The sequence below is a fragment of the Melozone crissalis genome, unplaced genomic scaffold (genome assembly GCF_028551555.1).
Source record: "Melozone crissalis strain CALT ecotype California unplaced genomic scaffold, PUWL_Pcris_2 ptg000034l_1, whole genome shotgun sequence".
In the NCBI taxonomy this organism is placed as follows: Eukaryota; Metazoa; Chordata; class Aves; order Passeriformes; family Passerellidae; genus Melozone; species Melozone crissalis.
In genome coordinates, this window is record NW_026535812.1 from 9,957,392 (window position 1) to 9,983,495 (window position 26,104).

Genomic DNA, 26,104 nt, shown 5'->3' on the forward strand with positions numbered 1-26,104 from the left:
CAGCACTCCTGATGCTTTGCTGTTTACTCAGTGGCAAAGGCACCTTGGGTGTTTTGAAGGGATTTTAGACTGTCAGTTTATACTAAGAACTAAACAATAAGCCTTGAAAGCAGAAGCTGATGTGATAGAAGAGATAATGAGCCTCTTAGAAGCTGCAGCCAGGGTTCACTGAAACTATGGAGGGAAAAATCCACCTCAATTCATACAGAAGAAAGGAACAAAGATGATAAGAGGAATTTTCAAGTGACTGTAGAAGGGTGATCTTGTTAATTGAATAATGTATGGTACGGTCATGACTTCATGAAAAACAAGAAAATCTAGTACAAGCTTTCTCTCCCTAAGTCTTCCCTTCCAGCTGACAATCTCTTACTGTCCATCTATTATGTTGCCATTTGCTATGATAGCATAACTTTTAAAGGTGTGGATTTGACCCTGATTTCAGAGGAATGACAAAAATCTTATCTCCGTGGCAGATACAAACATTGATTGTTCTTTCAACACCTGTTCTATCTTAATGTGCAAATAATGGATGATGGGTGAAATGTGTTTCCAACAGCTGGGCTGTTAGCCCATTCTCAATCTGCTGGGTTGTGGCATACAGGGTATCTATTTTTGTGTGCTGTGGCTATTGATTGTATTGATACTGCTTTCCTTAACAATATCATAATGAGCAAATTAGACTTTCCAAAAGATTAAGATGTATTGTGTTATTCCCCTCTTTGTTGATCAGATAGGCACAACTAACATTCAAACAGGAATATAAGATCTGGGAAAGGGCAGATTACTGTTAATTGGTTTTCTCAAATCTTCATGGATCCCAGACTTGTGATTTTCAAAATGCTTTATTTGGGAAAAAAAAAAAGACAAATTTGCAACTGAGTTCTCAAAACCCATAATTTTTAATGCAGTTGTTCAAAGAAGTGGTGACTATGCTTAGTAATTCAAAATTGATCTGCTCTAAGGAAACCTAAATTATAATTCCAATCGTATATTAGATAATTATGTAACTATTGTAATTTAACTCCCCTATGTCTTATTTTCTTATTTCTTGTTTGGTTATTGATGTAGGAATGGTGAGGATTAATCAGCTAGTATTCACACAATATATCTATAGTATATTGATGGGAAGCAGTGGAGGGACCACCTAAAAATAAGAAGAAATGGCTTATGAGCAGAAATTAATTATATGGCTGGTCTCTGATAGAGAATACTAAAAATTCTGTAGTGTAGGGACAGCCAGCATTTACTAAAATGCTGAGCCAGGTTGAGAGCCTGCCTTCTGTCCTTAGTTCTGGGAAATGATGAGGGCATTTGGAAAGTGTTGGTTGCACAAAGCAACCTTGGATGAAGTAATGAATTATCTCAATTTAAACTGAAAGATAAACATAAGTTTATCCTGGAACTGAAGTTATTGATTGTGAAAGGACAAAGTTTAAGAAATTAAGGAAGTAGCAGAGGAGGTAGGTGGGGGCTTGGAACTGTAATAATGGCAGAAGCATAGAATATTTTTGAGCAACAAAAGTGCCACATAGCTGTATTTCCTAAATGCATATCTAAATAAAAATATCCTACAGAGATGGGTGTAAATAGCAGAGAAGTATTCTAGATAGGATGAATTGTCTTGTAAAGAAAGGAAAGAAGGAAATGTTAAGCATGCAGAAGCAGGCCATCCTCAAGTGCCAAAACACAAACCAGCAGGGAAGACGACCAGACTGTCTGAACAGAGTTTTTGCTGGGACTCAGGAAAGGAGAGAATTTCTGAAAGTTGTAAGAAGGGACAAGCAACTCAGGAGGACAAGGGAGTCATGAGTTTATGGAGGGAGAAAATTAAAAGGGCCAAATCCTGACTAGCACTTAATCTGTCTACTGTGATAAAAGACAATAAAAAATGTTTCTATGCAAAAGGAAATCTAAGAAGAATCTCCATCCTCTTTTTGGATGGCAGAGAGAACATAATGACAAAAGGTGAGGAAAAGGCTGAGGTACTTAATGCCTTCTTTGCCTCAGTGTTCAAAAGCAGGACCAGCTGTTCTCCAGGTACCACCCCTGAGCTGGAAGATGGACACAGGGAGCAGAATGAAGGCCCCATAATCCACAGGGTAATGGTCAGTGACCTGCTTTAACACTCAGACACACACTGTAGGATATAATCTGTTTATATTAGAAAAAAATTTTTTCACAGAAAGAGTTGTCAAGCAACAGGCTGCCCTGGGAAGTGGAAGAGTCCATTCTACCATCCTTGGAGATGTTTAAAAGATGTGTAGATGTGGCATCTGGGGACATGTTTTTCAGTGCTGGGTTAAAGGCATTTTTCAGCCTAAGTGATTCTCATTCTATAAATGTATGACATTGTTCACAAAATGTTACAGGGAATAGAGAAATGTTGTAGAAAGTAAAGCAAGTTATATCTTAGAGAAAAGAAGTGTGTGAATAACATTAGAGATAGTAAAAGTCCGTGTTTGGCCTTTATGTGGAAATGAAAACAAGTAACTGTCTTTTGCAGCCATCTAAGTGGACTGAGAACAGTGGAATTTAACCACTTTGAGGGGTTTATAAAGTACAATAAACAGGGTCCACAGTTGCCCCAGTACATAACTCCTCACCCATTTTGCTGGAACCTCTGTGCCTGAGATTTTCTGCAGCAGGCACAGTCAGGGGTTTCACCCTGCAGTGGAAAACGCTCAGTCCTGCCACAGCACAGCCACAGTGAACAAAGCTGTTCATTTGTGTAAAGCAAGCAGGATTTGGAGTCACAGGTATCACTGCTGTGCAATCATGCTTCCCTGCCATCCCATCGTTCTCCACATCTTCACCTCGAGGTAACAAAGGATTGCATTCCATCGATGAGCTCAGATATCCCTGTGGCATACGGGCTAGGTGCGCACTGAGCATGTCTGGCACAAAAGAGGAAAACGTTTCAAGCAGACTGTGGAAGTCCCTCTGCTGGAGAGCAGAACATCTTGCACCCAGAGTTTTAATGTACATAAAATCCTCACTGTATCACTGCCATGCCTCTCTGAAACAGTCTTCAGCACAGAAAAATCCCACTAATTTCCATTTTAAGAAAAAAAGAGATCATATGAACACCTTGGGATTTTTTTTCTGCTAATGGCCTTTGCAAAGTGAGATTTGTTTTCATTAATTTGGAGACAGTGATTGGAAAATCCCACATACTAGGCTGCATAGCAGCACAGCAGCGCATGTTTTTAAGATAGATGGTCTGAAGAAAACCACACTCTTTGAAAACAAAACTACTGATAGCTAGAGTTTCATATTTTAGCTTTCCTGCAAAGCAGAGCCTATTTTCAGATAGATTTTCACAAAAGTGTGTTCCTTATCTGCAAATGTGCAGCCTCTCTTCATGGTGCCTGTTAGTTTCTTGCTTTTCAGTGGCCAGACAGCACTGTCCTTTCCTGTTGCCACCTCAAGGTATGTTATCTTAATTCTGAGGGTTTGTATGCCTCTTAAGGTTTGAGGCATTTTTGTGGGGGACCAGGCAGTGATATCTAGCTCCAATTTAAGCAAGGAAAGAAGATTTAAACTTTACAGAGATGATCAAAGTAAAATTCAGAAGCCATGCTGAGATTAGAAGGAATAACTCAGAGGAGGGAATGAAAATCCATCGACGGTTATGAATTAAGGAGTCTCAACATGCATGGAAGGAATGAAGAAAAAGCTAGAAAATATATCAGCATCAACACTGAAACTTTTTGTGTCTGATTTTAGAAAAATTGCAGCTCACTTCATCGCTTGCCTGGTATCTGCCTGAATTTTCTGCAAGCTGAGGCAGTATTTTACTTTCCCCACATGACCACATTGGTAAACACAACAGAAGGCACAAGATGGACAAACAACCATTACCCTCCAGAATTCAGGACAGCTCTCACTTATTTTATAATACAGCAAAGGGAAAGGGACTCCCAAGAGTGGACTTGACCATTGTCTTGCACCAAATGAAGTGAAGCCATCAATGAGAATGTGTCTTTGATAGACAAGAATTTTAGATACAAGTTGGCTCCTGAAATTCATATCTAGGTAGGAAAATAAAAAAGACTTGTAGAATAACCAAGTGCTGGGGGAGGCTCGTGCCTGGCGCTGGCAGGCTGAGGGAGCTGTGGTACAGACATGGAAATCCAAGGCTCACAAAGCCAGGGAGCAGAGACCAGGAGTGTTCCAGCACAGTTTCCAACATAGCAATGTGGGTAGAGAAGTAAGCAGATTTTCTACTTTGAATATGCAGGGTTTTTCCTTGTGTTCATGGGATTAGGAAAAGCTAAAAAATCCCAAACACCTATTCTAATGGTTCTACTGTAAAACAAAATCATGATGGAAGGGAAGTACCACAAAGAAGCTGAGACATATTTGAGCTGCTTTGCATATGCATGAGTAGAGCAATACCTTGCTGTTTAAGTGCAGTAAAAGCCCATCGTAAAAATACAAAAAACTTTAAGCTAATTATTTGGAATTGAATTTTGACAAGTGCTGAGGACTCTTTAGCAGCACCAGCTACATATTTGTCTCATGCCTAAGTTCCCTCTGTACTGGGTCAGTTAAAAATCACAAGCCCAGCTTGTAATATCTCTAGCTTTAGTTGTGAATACAAAACATGTTATAGTCTTTGTATGCCTTATAAACATTGTGGTCACCCTGTAATTAGTGAATGCTAGGAATGCAAATTGTTACCATTATGGGTATAATTATTTTTGAAGGCACCTAGACACAGTACTTCCCCAATGAATTGACATTATCATGCTTTAGTTGATAAATGTGCATCTGAAAGTGAATACTCTGTGACCATAAACAAAGCATCTGTGCTCTTCTGTTATTCTCAGCTTAAAGTTACCATTTTTTCCTAGCAGTAGTGTACAAGAGTTCAAGGAGTCAGCAAACACCCTGCAGTTGTGGGGCACAGTAGCAGAGCTGGGTTCCTGATTCTGCATTTGGTGAATTCTGCTGTTGAGAAATGAGCACCTATAAATCAAGATCCACTGTTCCATATCTGATCACAGCAGTCTTTCTTTTACCTTCCACTATATGAAAGAAATACAGTGCAGGTAGATGGAGAACTCTGTGGACTGAAGTAGTCCTTCATCCACTTTGATTACTAGAGAAATGTTAGGAAAAAATTAAATTGTGCTAACAAGGGAATTTGTGTGTGTTACACAGCACAGACCCATGTGAGCTCTCAGTACTGTCAATCTGTGCTACATGCACTCCTTGATGAATCTCAACCTAGAGCTAGCATCAGACTCTAGTGATTCTGCTGTTTTGGCTCTTATCATGAGCAAGGATTTGCAAAGAAAAAATCAACTTCTGTCATCCTTGCCCTCTGGACCAAAGGGAAAAATTATCCCCATGAGCTGCTGGTTAAAGATCTCAGGGGACATGCACTCCCAGATTTCTATTCAAAGGGAATATCTAACTACTGTGCTAATTGCCACTCTTAGAATTTTCTCTGTCCCTCTTTTCTCCTCTAATTTTCAAAAGTTCTGAAAGTCTGTTGTGTATTTTGGACATAGAATAGCAAAACATACTAAACAATTCATGGGATAGTGGCAACCCTTTTCCTCCCCCTCTATGTACATGCCAAGTGTTCCTCTTGAGCCAGTGCAGTGCCTCTGAGATGTCTGTCTCTGTGCTCCTGGAGCCAAGTTTACGGTTGCTCCTTTTTGATACTTGATCTTTTTCTTCATCCAAAATATGTGTCCACAGTGTGGGAACAGTCCCATGCTGCTTGCTCTGTAATCAGAACCCCATGGGGCTTTGGTCTGAACTTTCTATACCCTATTTATTACTTTGGATGGTAGCTTCTATTTTTGCCTGAGAAGATATTCACTTAAAGGAACTTAATTACTCCTTATGTTTAGCCATCACATTTATTAAGGCTTGGGATTGTCACTGGATACAGAACCTGTTTAATGTTGGCCACTAGGATCCACCACAATATTGACTGTGGTGGTGTCCAAGAGTCACAGTTATTAGTTGGTAGACAGTATGCATGGAACAAAGGCTGTCCTGCCCCAAGGATTCATAAATTCAGTGTAATAGGTGAGAAAGTAAGAGGTTGCAGATGGAAGTAGATTAGTAAGGGTATGACTCTCAATTCAAGAATTGCTTAAGGTTTGGTTTTTGTGAAATTAGAAAGTGCAAAAAAACTATTTGGGGTGCAATCTGCTGTATCTGTGACAGTGACTTTACATTGTTTATGTGTCAATGATAAATTAAATGCATTTGAATGTCTAAAAGTGGAAAACCAGGTATATTTTACTCAGAACACTTTAAAAATTATGTCTCTCTCTCAAATGGCCCTGTCATGGAGAAATCTTTAGTGTCTGTGTAGGCAAAGAAAAAGGAACGTAGGTGTAGACCAAATCCTGTGGATGCTGGTTTTGCAAATGGCAGGGAGAAAGGAAATCCTCTGGGTGCTACCTGGGAGGATGGACAGGCATGGAAGAACCCACAACGGGGTACAGAGAGAAGCCTGTGGCACAGACACTCCACTGATGGGACAGGGGCCAATTTTACCTTGAGATGATGTCTGGATTTGACCAGTGTATGTGTCCTGGGAGTATTTAGAAGCCTGAATCCAGAGCCGTAGGATTTTACTTTCTTGTTCAGACAGAATGTTGATGAGAGTCAGGGATCTGTCACCCTGACTGCTGCCACCTTGAAGGAAGTGCCAGGGCATGAGGCATGAACTGTGTCCGGCAGTGTCACACAATGTCACACAGCCCTCTGGGGACTTTGCACTGTAAGAATCTGTCGGATTCTGGATTTATACGATTTGTGGCTTTCTAAAGTGCAGCAGAACCCTGTGCCCACAAGAGGGAGTGCTTGGATTACTTTCCACAGTTCCGGGTTTTTTCCTGCTAAAGCAAATCTGTTGCACACATGAAAGCAAAATTCTGCTGTCCACAGTGCAGCAAAACAGGCTGTCAACATTTTGGATGAGAGCAACAACAAGAATGTTAATGCTTTGGGAAGGCTCCACATTGCATTTTGTTGAGTTTCAGCTTGAATCTGGCCTTACCTAATCAGTGCATGGGTCCAGAGCAGTGCAAATGGTTTCTAAATATGCAAATTGCAAATAGAGAAGGCTTATTTAAACAGTAAAATAAAATTTCTGAAACAGGAAAATAAAATGCAAACTTTGAAGTAGATGGAATTGTCACATCCATTATCCCTCACCTCCAAGGCACACCTGACTGATTGGCATGAGAAGCAAATGTCTCCAAGTTGTCCTTTGCTGGCAGACTAGCCTGCTACTGCTGTCCCAACATCTTTTCTTCCTCACTCAGCTGGGTTGGTCATGCAGCAGGAACAGGCCAGTGCATGGCTTTGCCAGGACTCTGGTTTAAGTGTGGCCCCACACTGCTGGAGCAGCCTCTGTCCCACGCCCGAGGGGACAGCAGGCACAAGTGGCTCTGAGCACTCCCTGCTGTCACCGTAGGTGCTAAACCCAACATGACTTTGGTGACTCTCCCTCTCCATAAGGGTCATAGCATGGGGTTTAGGCATAAAATAAGTGTGTCAGGGGAAGGAAGAAATGGGTGAAAGCAGGTCGGCTGTAGAAAAAGTAACCCCACAGCAAGAGGGTGTCAGGTGTGGGAACAGAGTCACTGGTGTGAGCACCACACCTCTAGTCTGTCATCCTGCCTTGCTGTCAAGTGCCTGCATGGCTGCCACTATTCCAGGTGGGATGGAAGAGAGAAGAAAGAGTATTCCATTCCTTTACCCTGATATCTTATTCCTGCACAAACTTGGTAAGCTTGTCAGCAGAAAACAGAAAGAGGTGAGCTAAGTGACAGAAATTGTTGAAACCTTTCAAATGCAATGATATTCTGACAAAGGATGAAATAACACAGCATTTATGAGGTTTTCACGTTCATGCTCAACACTTTTTTACTCTCCTTACCTAGTTGCTTCTCAGATTGGGAGTTACAGTTTCTTGAACAGGCACAGGACAGACATGAGAAGATCTCACCTGTGTGGTCAGAGGTTTCAGGGGGTTGCTATGTTGTGCCTGGCTTTGGTAGAGTTGAGATGGTTTCAACACTTTGAAAAACAGTCAGCTCAACAGAGAGATTTATGGGGACAGATGTTGCAGCCAATGCAGCACAATGCAGGTTGTTCCCTGGAATTTGAGGGACCATCCAGAGCCCCTGGAAGTTGATGCCAAGTGTGTCTCTGGAGTCTAAGTGTTTGAATGTGGGGGCAACAGCCAAGCATGGCCTCTGCACCCTTTCTTTTGAGAGTCAGATTTGGGCATGGATGTACAGAGGGGGATCCACAGGAACTAGTAACTAATATTTCCAGTAAGACACTCATGCAGGTCAGTGACAGAGAGAGATGCAGCCTTGAAAGTCTCATGCCACCCTTGATCAGCTGTGCCTGAGCTATGATTCTTGCAGCTTGCTGAATCAGTGAGACCACTGTGTGTACTGCCTGACACAGAAACTGAAAATTATCTGGAAGTTCTTAATCTCATTTTTAGCTGCTCTTACAGCGCTGTACATGGTTCTACTAAAAATAGGTAATAGCCAATGCTAAAAAAATATATAATGTTGTTTGTTTGAAATAATTTCAGTCCAAACATCAGTAAGTTGCCTATAAAATAATTTAATTTGGTAGCATTGGTAGCATTCCTTCCTCTTCAGGGAATCTCTCTTTAAGGCATATGTAATAAATTTACTTGTTCTCTTCTAAAACTTGTAAATTCACTTCAAAACTTGTTCTGAGACTTTTGTATGCAAACAATTAGTTTTGCCACAGTTCCAGAACAATAGCACTTGCTAAGTTTATTTCAAATGGTCTTGCAACCACTCTTGAAGACATTGTGCCTTGGTTAAAATTTTATTTTAAAAAACCCAGAAGCATGCAATTTCCTTTTTCCCCACCCCCTTTTCTGTGTGTATTTATGTTTAACTCAGGGCAAGAATTTTGTAATATTCTTAAAGGAAAAGATAGAAATAAAAAATGGCATGAATTCATGAAAGCATGGGTTTATATATAGGCATTCTCTGTAAATGAACCAAACATCCTGTATCCTAGGTAGAACAACCTTATTTGTCCGCTCATACGCATTTCAGTTTCCTCCACACACTCCCACTTGTCCTCCTTTTTCAGCTGAGTGTATTGTACCATGTTTCTGTTGGAACTGTGTGTGCCTGATGCATAGAACCCCCCACAGCAGCCAGGCTGTCCCCACGTCTGCATTGAGTCAAAACCATCCAGGCTTTGTTCCCATGGCTGTCACCACCCCACCAGCCTCTCTCGGTGTTTGTGTAGCCTTATACAGTATATTGCACTGACTGTACCTGTATAGTATCTTGTCTGTATACTGTATGCACATAAATATGTATATTCACTCATGTATGTATGTATAGGACCTTTCTCTATCTCTGTATATGTACGTGTGTTTGTTCATAGTCTTTCACTAGAAATGTGTGGCTATTCATATACATTATGTGTATGTCAATTAAAAAAAAAAGTATGAATGCCAGCACCCACTTTTGATAACCTACTTTTATTCTCATTTTGTCTTGTTAAAACAATGAAAATAAAAACATCATGTATTTTAAATGAGAACTTTAAAAGATTATTCTTTTTACTAATTTTTAAGGTTTCCAGTTTTTCAGATCCAAAATGGGAAATATATTGGTGTTTCTCCTGACAGTTTTCTGTAGGTGAATAATATTTGGAAACAGCTCAGTCTGTGTAGTTTTTGCTGTCTGTATCTTATGCAGATGAAGTGCTCCAAGGTTTAGAAATGCCCTAAATCAGCTGGACTCTTGTGCTGCAGATCCCAGCTCTGTTCACATGAGGGAATTGCTGTCAGTGCAGGGGTGACTCACATGCATAACACCTTACATGAATAGATACTGGATATAGAAGGGCCTTAGGCTGGAAAGAAAGTTTCTCCAGTTCAGGTGAGCATTAGGAATGGATACAAATACCAACCTTATAAGTGGATTTTATGGAAGCATTGCAGACTATTTGACAGACCTCTTACCCTTTGCAGTTCACAGTAACATATAATTGCCAATTGATTAGGCATTTATTAAAACAGCAAACTATCATTTATTAGCCCTTTGTCAAATAAATCACCACATAACTGTATGTAGGCTCAGTTATCTCACCTTGAGGTGGCAAAGCACTGGCTTATCTTAAATAGCAAAATATTTCTGTTAGTCAGGAGGATGACTGATATACTTTTTCCAGTAGAGCATGTGTTTAGGTTATCCATTGAATTGAAGCTTAAATAAGCAGATAATTATCTGTGTTTCTCTATGAGACCTATGAGTGATAAATTTCCTCCCTTTACAGTTAGTTTTATCATTGTACTAACTTGTCCAGCTGGACCAGTCTCAGTGTGCAATAAGTTGCTGCAGCAGCCTGGCAGCAGCTACTCAGAACAATCTCAGAAAATGGATCTTTATGCAGGAAATACTGAGAACCTTGTAGGTGATGGATACACTGCAAGGAAAACCCTACACCCCAACGAAAATTGTATAATAGGAATTGTTTTATTTTTAATTCAAAATTAGAGGGTTAAATTCTGACATCACACCCATCAACAGAAATTCCTGTTTTACTCCTAAGCTGTACCTAGAATGTCCAAGGAATGCTTTTCCTCAACAAAACAAAGGCTGGAGAAAGGACATATTCCACTAATTGAGACAGGAGTTTGTGGGCCAGTGGCCTGATCTTAAGCCTTTACAAGTCAGTGGCAGTTAGTGGACTCTTGGATTCGCTTGGCCTTCTCTTTTTTTACAGTCTGGAAAAGCACATTTGCTATCTGGTGTTTCTGATCACAGTTGTATAATTCACAACAGGAAAAAATAAAAATGAGAAAAGACAACAGCAATATGCACTTTTAAAATTAGCATTGGTCAGATCATGGTCCTTGGCACCAAACTTTAAAACACAATCAGAGAAAAGCAGCACTTTTTTTACTGTTTGAGTTTGCTTATGCTACAGGTGATATGTACCTATAGGTCAACAGGAAGCTCAATGTTTCTTTGTTCTGCACTGTCATTAGCTATTCCTTTTAAACTGGATATTTAAATTTCCTTCCTGCTCTGGAGACCTGAATTTGAGCACAGCCATGCTGCCGACACAGGCTAGGCTGAGTTTGCCAGGTCACTCCATGCTTGAGGAGCTGCTGCTCTGGTTTATTGTGTTAGTGCTGATTCACACACTCTGTCAGCCAGCACCATCCCTTCAGAGATTCATTCCTTTTAAACAGAAAACAGAAGCAAGGTTCAGGGAATCTCTGAACCCAATGAATCCCATTTTCTAAAGCACACAGATACCAGGCTGAGTCTCTTGCTGTATCTCAGCCATTCTGTGTGCCAGGAAATCCTGTCTATATTAGATTTGGCTACTGTATAGTTCAGCCATTCCTGATATAAATCAAACTGCATGATGTTGCTGTGAGGTAACATCAGATGTGGTATCTCATACTGAGGCAGGCTCTTACATCTTTGTGTTCTTCAGCAACTCTCAGTGTGGTTTATAACTTCAGCAGCTGTTGTTTAACTGCACTTCAAATTGGAGTTAGAAATAAATGATTAATGAAGATATCTGTCTTTTAATAATGTTTTTACACATTTTTAAAAGGAACTTGTGACCACCTACAAGAATATGATCATCTCTGAACATTTGGTGTTGGTTTTTAGTCATGTTTTCCTGAACATTTTTCCCTCCATACAATCAGTACAATATTTGAGAAATGGCATTTACTCTAAGAAAATGATCCTTGACTCCGTTTCACTATCAAAAATGGAGAAATGTAAGAGCATACTTCAAAATTTCTTGTAAGTAAATTTAAAGTAAAGCAGCTTTCAGTACTGAGGCATTTCCCTGCATACATTATTTTGCTAATTTTATATTTCTTTAATTTTAAAATTCTTTTTTGGCCATTTTCCTGAAAGTGCTAGAGAAATATAAGGACTTAGGATCTTTGCTGGTAAATTGGTGTGGTGAAGTTCTTCATCTGTTGCAGCAACAAAGGTTAGCTAAATCTTGGGTTCAAGTACTGACTTCAGTAAAAATAGTGCTGAAGATCAAGTGCTTTTTTATAGTTTGGAAACAATGAGGTCCAATAAAATTGGGAAACTAATGGAATTTTTGACATTTGTCACAGTTTTACATGTCACATTTTTTATAACTTTAGGACAGGTTTCAACGTCCTCTTTCTTGCAGTTCCTAGGTCTTCCAAAGTTATGGTCTTGTTTCCATTCACTTTCATTCTTCCTTTCTCATTTTTTGGGCCCTTCTTGGTCCAAGCAGTATGCAGAGCATGCACCCTGCTGCCTTTAGCTCCTTGTACATGAGAGCTTTTGCAGTCCACAGGGACTCTCTGGATGCAGAGGAGGACAGGACCTTGCCTGCAGCAGCTCTCAGTGTCCACAACATCTCTCAGCGCATTTCATCTCTGCATGGGATTTAGAATCTGGCAGCTTTTCAAAGCTGCCATGATTGAGAGTAAGAAACTCTACCTGCAGCTGGGTTGTGCTGTGGGCATGGCCACCCAGCCATGGGCAGGGCCAGCTGCAGAGGCCACTGGGGTCACAGCTCAAACCAGCCTGCTGTGTGAAGTCTGGTTCAGGAGCTGTTGTGGCACACATGCCCCAGAGCAGCACCTTCCAGCAAGGGGAAATGCTGGAGAGAATGGGTTAGTGACCCCCAATGAAATCTGGGACATGAGAGTGTCACCCTGCAGCTGCTGCACTGCAAAATGCAGTACACAGGAGATCTCTGTATCACTGAACTCTAGCAAAGTGCCCTTTGTCCCTCCTGTGACTGACCTAATACCATACTGTATTTTCCTTTCTATTTTACAGTGATTAACAGGAAGTGTAATGGTGGGTTGCTTGAGTTCTGCATTTATTCCTTAGCAAAGGCATAGATGAAGTTTTGATTTTTAATGAGTGATCTCAATAGGAATGCACTTTGTGATGATCCACTGAGATGCATGAAATTACTTTCCACAGTATCCCCAATATCATTAATTTACAGGCTCTTCTTTTGAAAGCATTTACAGAGTGTGATCAAGCAGTACATTTTGGGCAGTTGTTTGGTGTTTAAAAAATAACTTCGATGAAAAGATTATTTTTCCAAATGAGATAATAATGCAGGGTCAGAAAGATCTGTAGCTAGACTGACTGCCAGTATGAAAATGGAAAGCAGAACAGTGAATTTGTCACCTAAAATTTGCTTTATTAGTAGCCTCAGCAATAATCTAAGGGCTACTGGAAAACTTGAGGGATAGGAGTATGTGCAGGGCTGATTCTGAGTAAAGTAACTGTGACATTTAGTAATTGAAAGCAATGAATCATGAAACTGGAGGTCTGGAACCAGAGGTGCTGAAGGTTTACTAATAGTTTGTTAATTTAATTTTAGGATCAGTATTAATTGCTCATAATCTTGAATCTTTGGTTGTTCCTGGAATTCCAAATAATCTTGTCAGTCATTTTGAAGTGGTGGATTAGTCAGGCCGTAGAGCGCACCACAATGTAGTCAAGTGTTTTAGTGACTTGTAAGTTTGAAAATAGGTGCCCAGAGTTTTTTTACAGTGCTGCACCATGTAATTACATTGAGTGACAGTGCAGTTCTTCCAGGAACTCTAGTTTTACAGTTTTTGCAGGGACTCTTGTTTTCATTTTTTTTCTGTAGTAGTACCATTTGAAATAAATCATATTTCCAGGAGTTTAGAAATTTGGAATAATGTAAATCAAAACTTTAAACACAGCAATACAAATGTTATAAGAGCCCTAAAATGTGTTGCTTATGCTGTTTCGTAGGTTGAAATAGCAGGTGCCAGTGAATGCTTTTAATGTTAAATATATACAGGGTAAGATTACAAAGTGTTCACTCCTACACATTTGGTTGAAATAAAAATTAGTGTGATGGGGAAATTCTTTCCCATGTTCTTGGAGGGAAAATAGAGATTGGTCTTGTGTCCCTTGAAAAGAAGAATTTGTAAAAGGTCAGAAAGGGCAGATTGTGTAGTGCTTAACACCTTGTGTGCACACTTGTGCTTGTGATGCAACTGCATAAATGCACAGGGTCCTTCTAATGTGGCTGCTGGCATCAGAGGAAAGCTTCTAGAAAGCACTTGAGGCACTCCTAGGGAGGAGTTTGCAGTTCTGGTGCCCACTGTCCCCAGGGAGCCTTCCCAGGCACTCCAAGCTGCATGAGAGTGTCTGCTTTCACAGCCCACCTTGCACATCCTGCGTGCTCCTGAACAGACTGGTACTTTTAATCACCTTTGTATTAATAATCAACTGTTGTTTTGAATTTGACAGTAACAGGAGAATGAGTTAGCAGGACAGAGCTGTATGAACAAGTAACTATCCTGGGCCAAATTATGCTGTCTTTCATGGCAATATTCCTCCAGAATGCCTCTCTCAGAGAGAGGGGAGTGACTGCAAATTTAGCCTGTAATTCCATGCTGACTTACAGACTTTTGCAGGCATTGGAAGTAACATTCAATAGCAATGCAATGGTTCAGCTCACAGTTAGCAAAGGAAATCTTGTCCTACATAATTTTCCTAGTGCTCTTCTGAAGTATTTAAAAATGGTTTTTATTGAGGTTATTTTTACTGTCTGTTTAAGCAAACTATAGTCAAATTTTTGGACCCATGAGGTCAGACAGTAAATTCCTGTTGGCTTCAAATGGGTGAGGATCTCTCTGCTCAGATTTTCTGAAACCTGATTCTGGCTGAACTCCTTCCTGCTTTGGACAACTCCCCTTTTGTGAACATGTGCTAAGAGGACCTGCACGTCAAGCCGAGTATCAGATAGCGAAGTCACTGTTGCTGCCTAACATAGCCCTCCAGCGCTTGCCCCGGGGCACAGGACTGCCTTCTAGGAGTGGGATTTCACACCTTCCCAGAGGAAGTGCCTTCCCGGCCAGAGGGCTGGGAGCCATCTGCACCAGAGCAAGTGCCGTCAAGAGTTCAGTGGGAAACAGAGTTTGGAAACTCCTGTCTGAGAACAGGCATGAGGGAGGGAGTACCTTTTCCTCCCAGAGGATGGTAAGTGGCTTTCAGAAAGCCTTTCTTCTTCACTTTCTGCAGCCTGCCAAAACAAACCAGCATGCTTGGCTCTGCTGAATGATGTGTAGCACTGCACACAGATTGCACTATTAGAGATCACTTTGCTTACAGATCCAGGAGACTCCTCCTGCTGCCTTTTTTTATTTAATTGTATTTTGTGTTAGCTTAAGATCACTTTGCTATAGCCTCACTTCAGCTATTGGGCTTTTGTTTTATCTATTTTATGCAGTTCTAACAAAGAAAAGGATATTTTTATACAACAGCCATGATGTGTAATGCAGTTTTCCCCCATTCTTCAAGAGTCAGCCCCTCTTCTCATCCCTTCTTGTGAGGGAGATGCTCACAAGGGCCAGAGGCAAACAGCATCTTCCTGAGGCCCATAACCTATGGAATTTCAGCACAAGAACTGGGAACCTACACTACTAGGAAAAAATTATGAAAACCCAACAGAATCATGGGGCTCTCTTATTGCCCAGAGCTTCTGATTTCACATCAAATAAGCCAACAGCATTAAAACAAGGCAAGCAAAGAATTTACCAGGCAGGATGTCATGAGGAGAAACAGCTGAAGGGTATATGCTGTTGTCTAAAGCCCTCATGTAAACTATAGTGGAAGAAATTTTTTTAGGTCATTAAAAGTTCATACACTATAAAATAACACCCTGCTCACAGATGTGTCCAGAGCATGACATTGTGGTCACGTCTAATATTTGAAAGGATTCCTTTAAAATGAATGAAAATTGTCAACAATTTCAAACTGAGTGACTACTAACAGACCTGTGTACAATATTTCAGGTACTTCTTCTCCCACGAGGCATTTTTAGCAGCACATATTTTCACGGGCACTCATGAAAAATTATAATCACCTTCAATGGCAGGATTCCTGAATCACCTCTTAGCACTGGGAATTAGCATGGCTTTATCCTCCTACCACACCTCACCCCAGTGGCCTGACTTTGGAGGAGCAGAGTTGCTCCTGGCACTCACTCTCCTCTTGTCTCCTGCCTGCCCAGTGCGCAGGGCTAAGGTTACCTAGGGCTTGGCTCAAGACAAGGGGGATATGTGTGGGACTTGTGTAGCACAAAATGTCTTTTTACTAAGAGAGAGCATTATCCATCCATGTATTTATGTAGCTATTTATGTAACACATGAATAAGAAAATTTTTCACAGCTAAGAGAGTTCCAGGCCTGGTGCTGAGGATGTTTCACTCTATACTTTTAGTTCTGCTCATGGATTTTTCTTTCCACAGCCATCATGTTTTTCATTTGGAAAGGCTATGGTACATGGGATCATTTGGTTTGTATGTAACTTACAGGTATCACAATGTCTTTTTTCAGTGCCCTTTTCATGTGCTCAGGAACTTGCACAGCCCTGCTTGGGGTCTGTCCTGATGCACTTTGCCCAATCCCCTTCATAGCAATAGTCCAGCTCCTGAAGAGCCCAAGAGTCTGATCTCATAGTGTGGATATTCATCACAAAAAATGCAAGATGTTTTCGACACCTGGTGAACACAGCTAACCTGTGTGCAAAGTTGTGTCCATCAGTAGCTGCTTAATTGTATCATTGGATAATACTTTATTCTTTTTCTATTTATAACTATGACTCTTTCTGCCTAACCAAACTATCCTGCTTGGTTACGAAGAAAGAACCATGTTCATTTACATTTCTCTTTCTTGCTGCAAACACCCATGTTTTGAGCCCTTTAGTGGAAGTGCTGGTGCAGTGTGTCATGACACAGTGAGGGCCAGCAGTGTCCAGCAGTAAGGGGTGGGGGTCCCCAGGGCTGGGCAATAGAAAACAGAAATAGTCCTCTGTGACACCAGGGGCTTCCTGGCAGTGTGAGTCACTCTCTGTTCCCCAAAGCCTGTTCTGTTTTCCCTGGGATTATGTGCTTTTCCCAGTGAATTCTGATGTGGCAGAGAGCTATGACATGTACTGACCTTGGCGTCTAATCCTGGTCTCTGAGAGCGATTGAACTGGACGTGTTCTGCCCATCAAACCTCTGCTCCAAGACAGCTCTGTGGTCTAGCTCAGGGCAATCTAATTTAAGCAATACTTGTATTTGGAAACCATTGGGACTGCTAATTATCTTTCTGGAATAATATGAAATTTCAAACTGATGAGGTACGAGATCAGGCCCACTGCTAATGGTAGGCACACACAAAAATGTACCATTTTCACTTTGCAGAGAAGAGAACTTCTTTGTCTAGCTTGTTTCTTTGACCTTCATAAAGCATTAAAACACCCACCAGAAGGGATATTTTTTTACTTTGAAAGATTTTAATTTTGCATTGTTTTGAGGATATGCAAAGTTGTTTTATCTTAGTTGAAGATGGGTTTATTACTTCTTGTTCCATGGCACTACCAACATAGAACCCAAGAGTACATAAAAGATCTTAATAACATTTACTTCCAATGTTTTGGGAATAAAAAATAGCAGAAAACTGAGAGAAAATAGTACAAGTAAGGTAAGACAACGTTAGACTGGTTTCTTCTAAAGATAGCAAAGTTGGTGATTAAAACTGTATGGAAAAGGTCAGTTTTGTACACTGGAAGGAGTTTCTTACTTTTTGTTGTTGCTGTTCAAGTTTGGTACAAGCATTTGCTTTGAAGAAGATTTTTGAAGGAAAACAGGAGACTGATGACTAATCTAAGGGTGAGTGTGTTTACCAAGAACTTGTCAGACATCCTGGTTTACTCTTGCACTCAGTCACATTCAGGTGAGAGAATTTATCCAACCACTCTATATTCCTGTATGCTTCCTACACATCCAGTCATCACACAGCTTTTACTGCCTGCTTAGGAACAAGGAGCTGAGCCTACCTCCACACCTTTCTGGTGAATGTCCAAACTTCTGGACCTTTGCCTGATGTTTTTCTTCACCATCTTGCTCTGATTTAAAAAAAAAACTATAAAAGGTGTCCTATACCTTGAATAATCTAATGAGTAAAAATTCCATCAAGTTAAAAATTTATGTGCAATCAGCAAATTTTGTAATCCAAAAGATATTATGGGATGTAGTACCTGATTCACATCCTGGAATCTCCAGGAGGTCCCTTCTTGCAATCCTAACTTTTGTTTCTAGCTCTTTCTTCCCTCTTCAATAAGAACAGGCTTTGGGCCAAGACTCTTTGGTCAGAACCAAGTTTTCCTCTCCTGTGCTCTGTCTTGCTGGCTGTTGCCTCCAGTGCTGATGCATTTTGTGCCTGTCTGTGTACATCCACATGTGCAGCCAAGCTCTGACAGGCTGCAGTATGTGCACCATTCCTCAAGCACGCTGGGATCTTTCCCAGGAGAGCTGTATAGCTGTAAAATGTTTTGAATGCTCTACTTTGTTCCATAAATCAGGTTGTAACATCATTATTTTTTGTGCCTCTCACACTAAACAAATGCCGTGTTATGATGTAGCAGGGATATTAACAGCCTGGTGCATGGCCAGAGGAGCAGGCTAAAGCCAGAAAGGAGGGAGGAGGTGAGAAAAATTAGTGCTAGAACTAAGTGTGAGTGCCATCATTTCAGTCACTGGGAGGATTAGGCCTAAGACTCCAGTGTTAAACACATTGGCTTTAAACACCTTAGTAGCCCTACTGAAGTCATTGAGGGATTTTACTGTGATTAGCAGCTGGGTTGAGTTCTGGCCTGTGAGCTTCAGTGCCTGTTATTTGTCAAGGAAACACTGAAAATTTACTTAACACTCTGGGCCTTCATATCAACATGATTACTGTCATTTCTGTAGTTCCTAGATTCGCAGTGTGGATTTCCTCTCAGGTCTGTCCTGCAGCTTCCAGTGGCCGTGAAACTTTGTTCCTAATATTTTTTATTTTGTTGCACTTATAAACTAAACAACTGGGCAAAACTATAAAAACAAAAAACTTTAGTATTTAGGCTTATTTTAATATAAAGCTTCCCCCCCCTCAGGCCTTTCAACATGGTATGTGTTAACTAGGTATATTTTAGCAAATGACTTTGCCCATCCCAGTTCTACATGTTCTCCCTGAACACACCATTATTCAGTGCAGTTCCAGGGGAGGATTGTGCCCAGTGGAGAGTATACCTAAGATGCTGACAGGAAGGACTTAGCCATCAAACAAAAATAACATTTAAAAAATCCCAAGCAGACTTGAAAATCTGCATCTGGGAAAGTGGGAAAATTCAAATTCTTCACAGTAAATGATTCACAAACCATAGCAAAATACGATGGCCAGTACGAAAAAAGGATTTTGGAGCTGCCTACTCTTGGGTATATTTTAGGTGCTGTTTTGCAGGGAGTGGCAGAGTGTCTGTGTAACTGATACTTTCTACAACTCCATTTCTATCTTTGGGAAGCTGCAACTGGCATTTTAGAGCTCAGCACGTCAAAGTGCTGCTTGTGTCCCCTCGAGTGCCTCCGGGAGTGCAGGAGATCAGTCCAGGAGGCACGGTGTTGGCACGGCACTGTCTGTGGCACGGCAGGGAGCAGGGTGGCGCGGCTGTGACACTGTCACGGGCTCTCACGGGCACTGCTTGGTGACACTTGGTGGCTGGAGCACACGCGTGCTGCGGGTTGGCACTGGCACACGCTCTGCCTGTGACGGGATGGGCTGTAAAAGAGAAGGTATTTCCCGGTGCCCACGAGAGGAAATCCGTGCTCAAGCGCTGGTGTCGTCAAGCCTGGCGCAGAAGCCGCTGTGCTGGTGAATATTTGTGTAATGAATTGTGTGCAGACTGTGTCCCTGTCCTTCCCCACGGAGGAGGACCCAGCCAAGCTGAAGACACTGCTGTGTAAGTACTGACCCACCACTGGTGAGCAGAGTGGCACAAATCTGGGCCAGGCAGAGCTTCTCCAAAGATCTGTGGAGAGGAGCCAAGGGGTGGGAGGGAGCATCTCCAGTTCAGACAGGGAGTTTTGGATCAAGCCTGGGCACCCAAAGAGAGAAAGTCTCAGCCATGGCAGATGCTGTGCCTCATGCCCACCTGCACCACAGTAAACATTGGATCATGCCTGAAATGAAAGATAAGTATCCAATTAAAAAAGCAGGCACAGCAGAATTCCTGAAAAAAATGGCTCAGCCACTCAGGAGGACACATTGCAGATAAGTTACCGGTGTAATTCAAAATTCAGAAGAACATTCAAGGACAAAATCCATATTATGGTTTAAACTTGTTTTTCTCACAGTACTATCTAGTGTATAAGGTAAGCATGGTTTTGTGATAAAAGTATTTTATCCTCTTTTGCTTTTTTTTTTTTTGCAAAAAAATATTGGTATTTCAGTATTCTAATAATTTTTCTGTTTGAGTACATAATGTTTTATTATTTTTCTGGTAGGCTTTCCTAAATTTATTCCTTTTGCTTTGTTTTCTGCTATGAATCTGAACATTTGCTTAATCTATTATCAATAAATGCTAAATAGGCTTCAAGCTAAACACAAAAACTACTGAGATCCAAGGAAGTTGGATCTATAAGGGATTCTATAGGGGATTATAGGCAAACCAGGCCCCAGTTCTAGAGTCTTGGTGTATGCCCATGCTTGGCATTCTAAGACTTGTGAATGAAAGGCATATGCATTATTTAATGTATTCAAATACCATAATAATAAAGATACAATTCCTTCATGAATCTCAAATTCTGCCAAAGTATTGCTGTAGATGTTCATTTTCATGTCAAAAGCACAGATGTACCTGGACAGCCCTTGTGAAGGTACCGTGTCCATTTACTTACACACAAATCCTTAACTCGTGGGAAAAAAATGTGGGGACATTCAAGACATCACTTCACATTGGCAAAGTAAGTGTTCAGAGGAAGTTTTCTGAGCTGCAGGTATACAGTGATGTCCGAAACCAATGAGCCCTTTCAGAGGAATTTACTATTAGTGATTTCTGTTCCAGTCTAAAGCCTCTGAAGACACATTTTCAATTGTGAACTCCCCACTGAACTCAAATGAAGTCACATTCTCAGCTTCAGAGGGGCTGTGACACGTACTTACAGCTAAACATATGCTAACCTCCCCTTTTGGATCAGGATCACGTTCTCCAGTATTCCACATGCATGAAAACATGGAGTTTCTTAACTCTTGTGCCTTCCAGTTAATGAAATATCACAGAGTAGGATAGGTTAATCCATATAATTTGCAGGGAGTTCATTAAATCATTTTAACAAAATTTAACAGTTATATTTAGCTTGATACTCAGAAATGTTAACACCCTGCTTTTAATGTGACAGATTGGATTTGGAAAGCAATATAAAACGTGGGTTTCAGTGTGTAGAATTTTTTATTTCCACAACTTAAGGATGCTGTTAAGATCCATGTGCCTTTTTAAGATCTATTGTACCATTTAAAATCCAACCAGTGTTAGATTGCCAAAACCATTTATCTTAGATTTTAGTGCTCTGGAGAAGTTAAAACTGTGATCTTCTATTACCCTTTCTTTTCTTAAGGAAGTATTTAGAAGTAAAGACTAGCTCTGTTTCTGTTGTTGGCACAGAGATTTTTATTCATAAAATTAGACTGTTTCGAATAAGAGTAAGCTAACTTTGCAAAGAAAAAGCATATTTAATCTATGACCAAGACAGTTATGTTTTTTCCCTCTTTTTTTTTCTTTCTCCATCCACCTCCCCCAATAGGTGACGTGCATGCAGTGGTTGCAAGGGGACCATACGATGCTGGACATGATTGAAAAAAAGCGTTGCCTCTGCAAAGAGATCAAAGCTCGACAGAAATCAGAGAAAGGACTCTGCAAACAGGACAGCATGCCTATCTTGCCAAGTTGGAAAAAGAATGCTGGGACCAAGAAATACAGCCCTCCTCCTTATTCCAAACAGCAAACTGTTTTCTGGGACACTGCAATTTGACAGGCCTGTGGAGGATGCCCTCTCTGCTGTGTGGCACCAAGCACAGGTAGCCTGCTTTCTTTAAAAGGCAAAGGCTCTAATCTAAGACTTATCTGCAGGTGGTGGACTTCCTAGGAAAAAACACACCAGTACAGTGCTCACCTGTCAATCAAGAGAGAGATTTAAGTTTCTGACTGGATTAAGGCATACATATTCATCCAGGATTTTTTTGGATCCAGAAGATATCAAAATGTAAATATTTCACCAATATATTGAAAACACCCAAACTAATACACTGTTTAAATATATAAATATATATATATATAAATTCAAAAATTTATGGAGAATTTTACTATATAATGTTACTGTTATACTGTTTTATTACCTATTTTCTATGTTCTATTCTACGGTTCACCCCCGCCGCCACCATTTTATTTCTCTGACCTGCCTAGATGTGGCCTCTGTACAAAAGCATGTGGTTGTACGTGTTGTTGGAGAGGACAATGTACAAAACAACTCGGTGCTAGGGCTGTAGAGGATAACTAGAGTCGTACTTGTTAGATGTCCTTAGCTAGGGGGGTGGGATGGACAAAGGAGAGAGTTCTGGGGGGAAACAGCAAACCTGCAAGCACTGAAAGTACAAGTGCTCAGCGCAGGTGCCCAAGTTGCATTTAAAATATTAATTGTTCTGCATCTGTTTTCCCATAATGGTAACCAGATTAATTGTCCTTGGTTTTATATGAACCATTCACTAAAATGATTTGGCCAAGGAACTAAATTTTCTGCAGCACGGCCTGCGACAGAATCTCTTCCCTGAAGACGTTCCATTGATTAGCAGAGACCATGGTTCACTGTGACTAAGCATTGTGCAGCCCTTGGCGGAGAGAGCCGGCGGCTCAGCGGGGTGAGGCGGTGCCACTGCAGCCGCCGTCCCCGTCCACATTTACTGACGGTCCAGAAAATAAAGGCGACAAAATATGTTTACATGTTTATTATTTTTAAATCCAGCAGCACATCCTTACTTATGCTGTGTCAGATTTCCTCGTGTTGTTTCTGTGGGCTGGATTTCAGACCCCTTGAAAGGCTGTTGGGAAATCCCTCTTGGTTTCATGCCGTTTTGAAGCAGAAGCCCACGTAACACATTCTCCTGGCTATGCTGTTTCTTCTTCCTGGCTGCTTCTGGAATTGGCTTGCAATCCTGTATTATATTACATCCATTTTAACAGAATATTATGTCATGACCAAAGAATTATGACCTCCTGGTTTTAACGGGAGAAAGGGATGGCTTATACTGATTATGAGGGTGAAATCTGTGCAGTGAAATATCTTCCAAAAGGATCTCTTGAGGACGAGGGAAAATTGTACTGCGGTGGAGTAGGGGGGGAGAAAAGATCTATGGCATATATTTTGTATATTAAAATTTCTATCTATGTGTCTGAAATTTGGTAGTACAAGATTCCCTCTTTAAAACAATCATTTTAATGTTATATTCACCAAGAAGAAAAGGTGTGTTGTTTGAAACTTCTTGTTATATTGGCTTTTCTTTAAAATTATATTGACAGCATTGCCACAGCTGCAATTGCTGATCAAAAAAGACCAAAAATAACAAATTTTAGAAGGTTTTTGTAATCTATATTGCTAAAGTTTGAGTTTCGGTAATGTTTTATCAGTAGTAGTTTCTTTTCAGCCTCTGAAATAAAGTTTTTAAATATTTTATAACTAATTAACTAATGTATATTTTGATGTCCAAACTGAGATTTCTGTAAAAGATGAAGTGTGTGTTTATATGTGTGTATGTATATTAGCATTACTGTATATGTATATATGCATATGTGTACACACATATACATGTATATATGCATGTATCTATATATACCCATAGATGTGTGCATACGTATATCTGCATATGTTAAATATTGGTGTGTTAGGAATATACAAAGGCTGGAATAAGTACAGAGTTGAAATTCAGATTTGAAGACCCCCTCACAGCCAAAATGACAGAAGACATGAAAAAACCTGGAGGCTGTCAGGGAATCTTTGAACACCTTGCATCCGAAAGACACCAACTGTTTATTCTGCTTATTCTCTCTTTTTTAAAGAAAGAAAATTGCAGAAGAAAAACTCCAGAAATCTCGCAAAGTTCTGCTGGAAAGAAGAAGACTTGTTGGTCATAAGAAATTTGTTGAGATAACAGGTTCATTATTCAGCAAGTGTTCGTGGTTTGTCTTCCTTGTAATGTGGCAAGAGAAGAATTTCCCATATCCATGTGTGAAACACTTAGCTCAGCCCTTTCCCCCAGCTGCACAAAGTCACTGGTGACAGAACACAAGCAGGCGTTCAGTCAGCTCTGCCAGTCCTTGTCCTCACTGGTTTCCTCCTGGAGCTCCAGGAACATCGCTGGCAGCGCAGACCCTGGGCACACCTGCCGGGGGAAGGCAGTGTCAGTGTGAACGGTTCTGTCCTTGCTGGTGTTTGTTCATATCGTGTCCTTTCCATATCGACATGTAACAGGAATAATGATCAGGGAATTGAAGCATTCTTGTCCTAGAGCAGACTTGCTTGTACACTTAGCCCGCTGCACACTCCTTGTTTTGCTTTTATTGCTCAACACTGTTTACGTTGTCCTTCCTAAATAACTGCCCATGTGCTTCCAGACCTCCATTGTATCCCATGGAAACAATGGCTTTTTGTTTTAAAGTGCAACAACATGAAAAAGTAAAATATAACTTAGCACTTACCTTCAAAGCACTTTAGAAATGTGAAGTAAACCTCATGCTTGCGAGAGCCGTTTTACTGAGGAGGGACGTGAGGCTCAGGCAGAGTAGTTTCCCAAGGTCAGGGACAGAGCCACTGCCCTGTCCCCTGACCCACCTGGCCCACCCCATGGCTCGAGTAAAAGGCACATGGTCCTGCCGAGAGCTGCCATCACAATGCTGTCACACATTTCCTACATCACCTCTTGTCTCAGCAGCTTCTGTGTCACAGGGTGAATGACAGTGCTTAGTTACACAGTCATTAAAGCTGTAGTCTGTATAAATATGCAATCTGTATATACATACAGATCACATATATACACACACTTATGGAGACTGTATATATGAAATTGTTTGGTATGCACTTATTTTGCTTTAAACTTCTGAAGTTAAACATTATAGTGTAGCAATTTGTGTAAGGTGCACTGTGATTTTAAGAAAGCACAGTAAAGTCACAGGTCTTGTTATTCTTGCACTAAAAATGTGTTTACGTATATTAGCCAATGTATGTCTACTTTATCGCTCCTTTTGACAAATTAAAGCAAATGGTATAAAATAGTATGGGGTTTTTTGGTTTGGGTTGTTTATTTTTAAGTGGACAATGGCACTATGTTTTTAAATGACAGGGTTTTTAAATAAAATGAAATCATTCTGTGTTCATTCCAATGTAATACATTTACCAATATCTTGAAACTGAATGTCATGTTGCTTTTTTTTATATTTCATTAGAAATTGTCAGGTATGTGCCTGAGATTGTGTAGGACTAAGGAGTAGCTAGAGGCTAACTGTAATCATATATTATTAGCCGTTTCTATATACACAGTATAAATACATATTAATTTTCTTTCATTTTTGTACTTGATTTTTTTAGGTAAGATGTAATTAAATGTACTTTGATACTTCTGAAGTAATAAGATGTTGTTTGAAGATCAATTCTGCTTTCTTTAGTGCATTGACAATATTTTACAATAATTTAGTGCTTATTTATTTGTGCTCCAGTGTAATTATAATAAAAAGCAATAGTTTAAAATATTTGGCTTTTCATTTTTATTTGATAGTTTAAGTTTAGAGACAGGTTATTCACTAGGGATTAGCCAGAGATTCCTGGGAAGAAAAGTCAAGTCATAGATGTATATTTATAGCATTCCCTAGGCACATTTTTAATCGTACCATTTGTTGGAGGAAATTAATTAATTGCTTTAATAGTTTAGTATTTGCAAGTCATGCCTCGTTGCATCTAATGCCATGAGTGCCATCCTCAACTAAATCCTTAGGATAAGATTTCTCTGAAGAGCAGATAAATTTTTGTCTAAGCACCTTTCACAGTTTGGAATGGCAGATGCTCACTTCAAAGGACCCCCCTTCAAAGATCTCCATTTGCAGAATATCCTCAAATGTGAGAGGGAGCTATCATACTCTCCATAAAGTTCTCAAAAATCTGCTCAAAAGTAAACATAAGCTTCCTGTTTCCAGACAAA

The 26,104-nt window shown here is 40.4% G+C and overlaps 1 protein-coding gene across 4 annotated transcripts in view; it reads left to right on the forward strand.

Annotated features, from left to right (window-relative positions):
• Positions 1–25,638, forward strand: part of NYAP2 (neuronal tyrosine-phosphorylated phosphoinositide-3-kinase adaptor 2) — a 136,812-nt gene extending 111,174 nt beyond the window's left edge. For all 4 annotated transcript variants that reach the window (XM_054283096.1, XM_054283097.1, XM_054283098.1 and 1 more), the window contains one exon: positions 21,667–25,638. In XM_054283096.1, the coding sequence (XP_054139071.1) occupies positions 21,667–21,894 (228 nt within the window). In that variant the 3' untranslated portion in view covers positions 21,895–25,638. The remainder of the gene's footprint in view (positions 1–21,666) is intronic.
• The last annotated feature ends 466 nt before the right edge of the window (positions 25,639–26,104 follow it).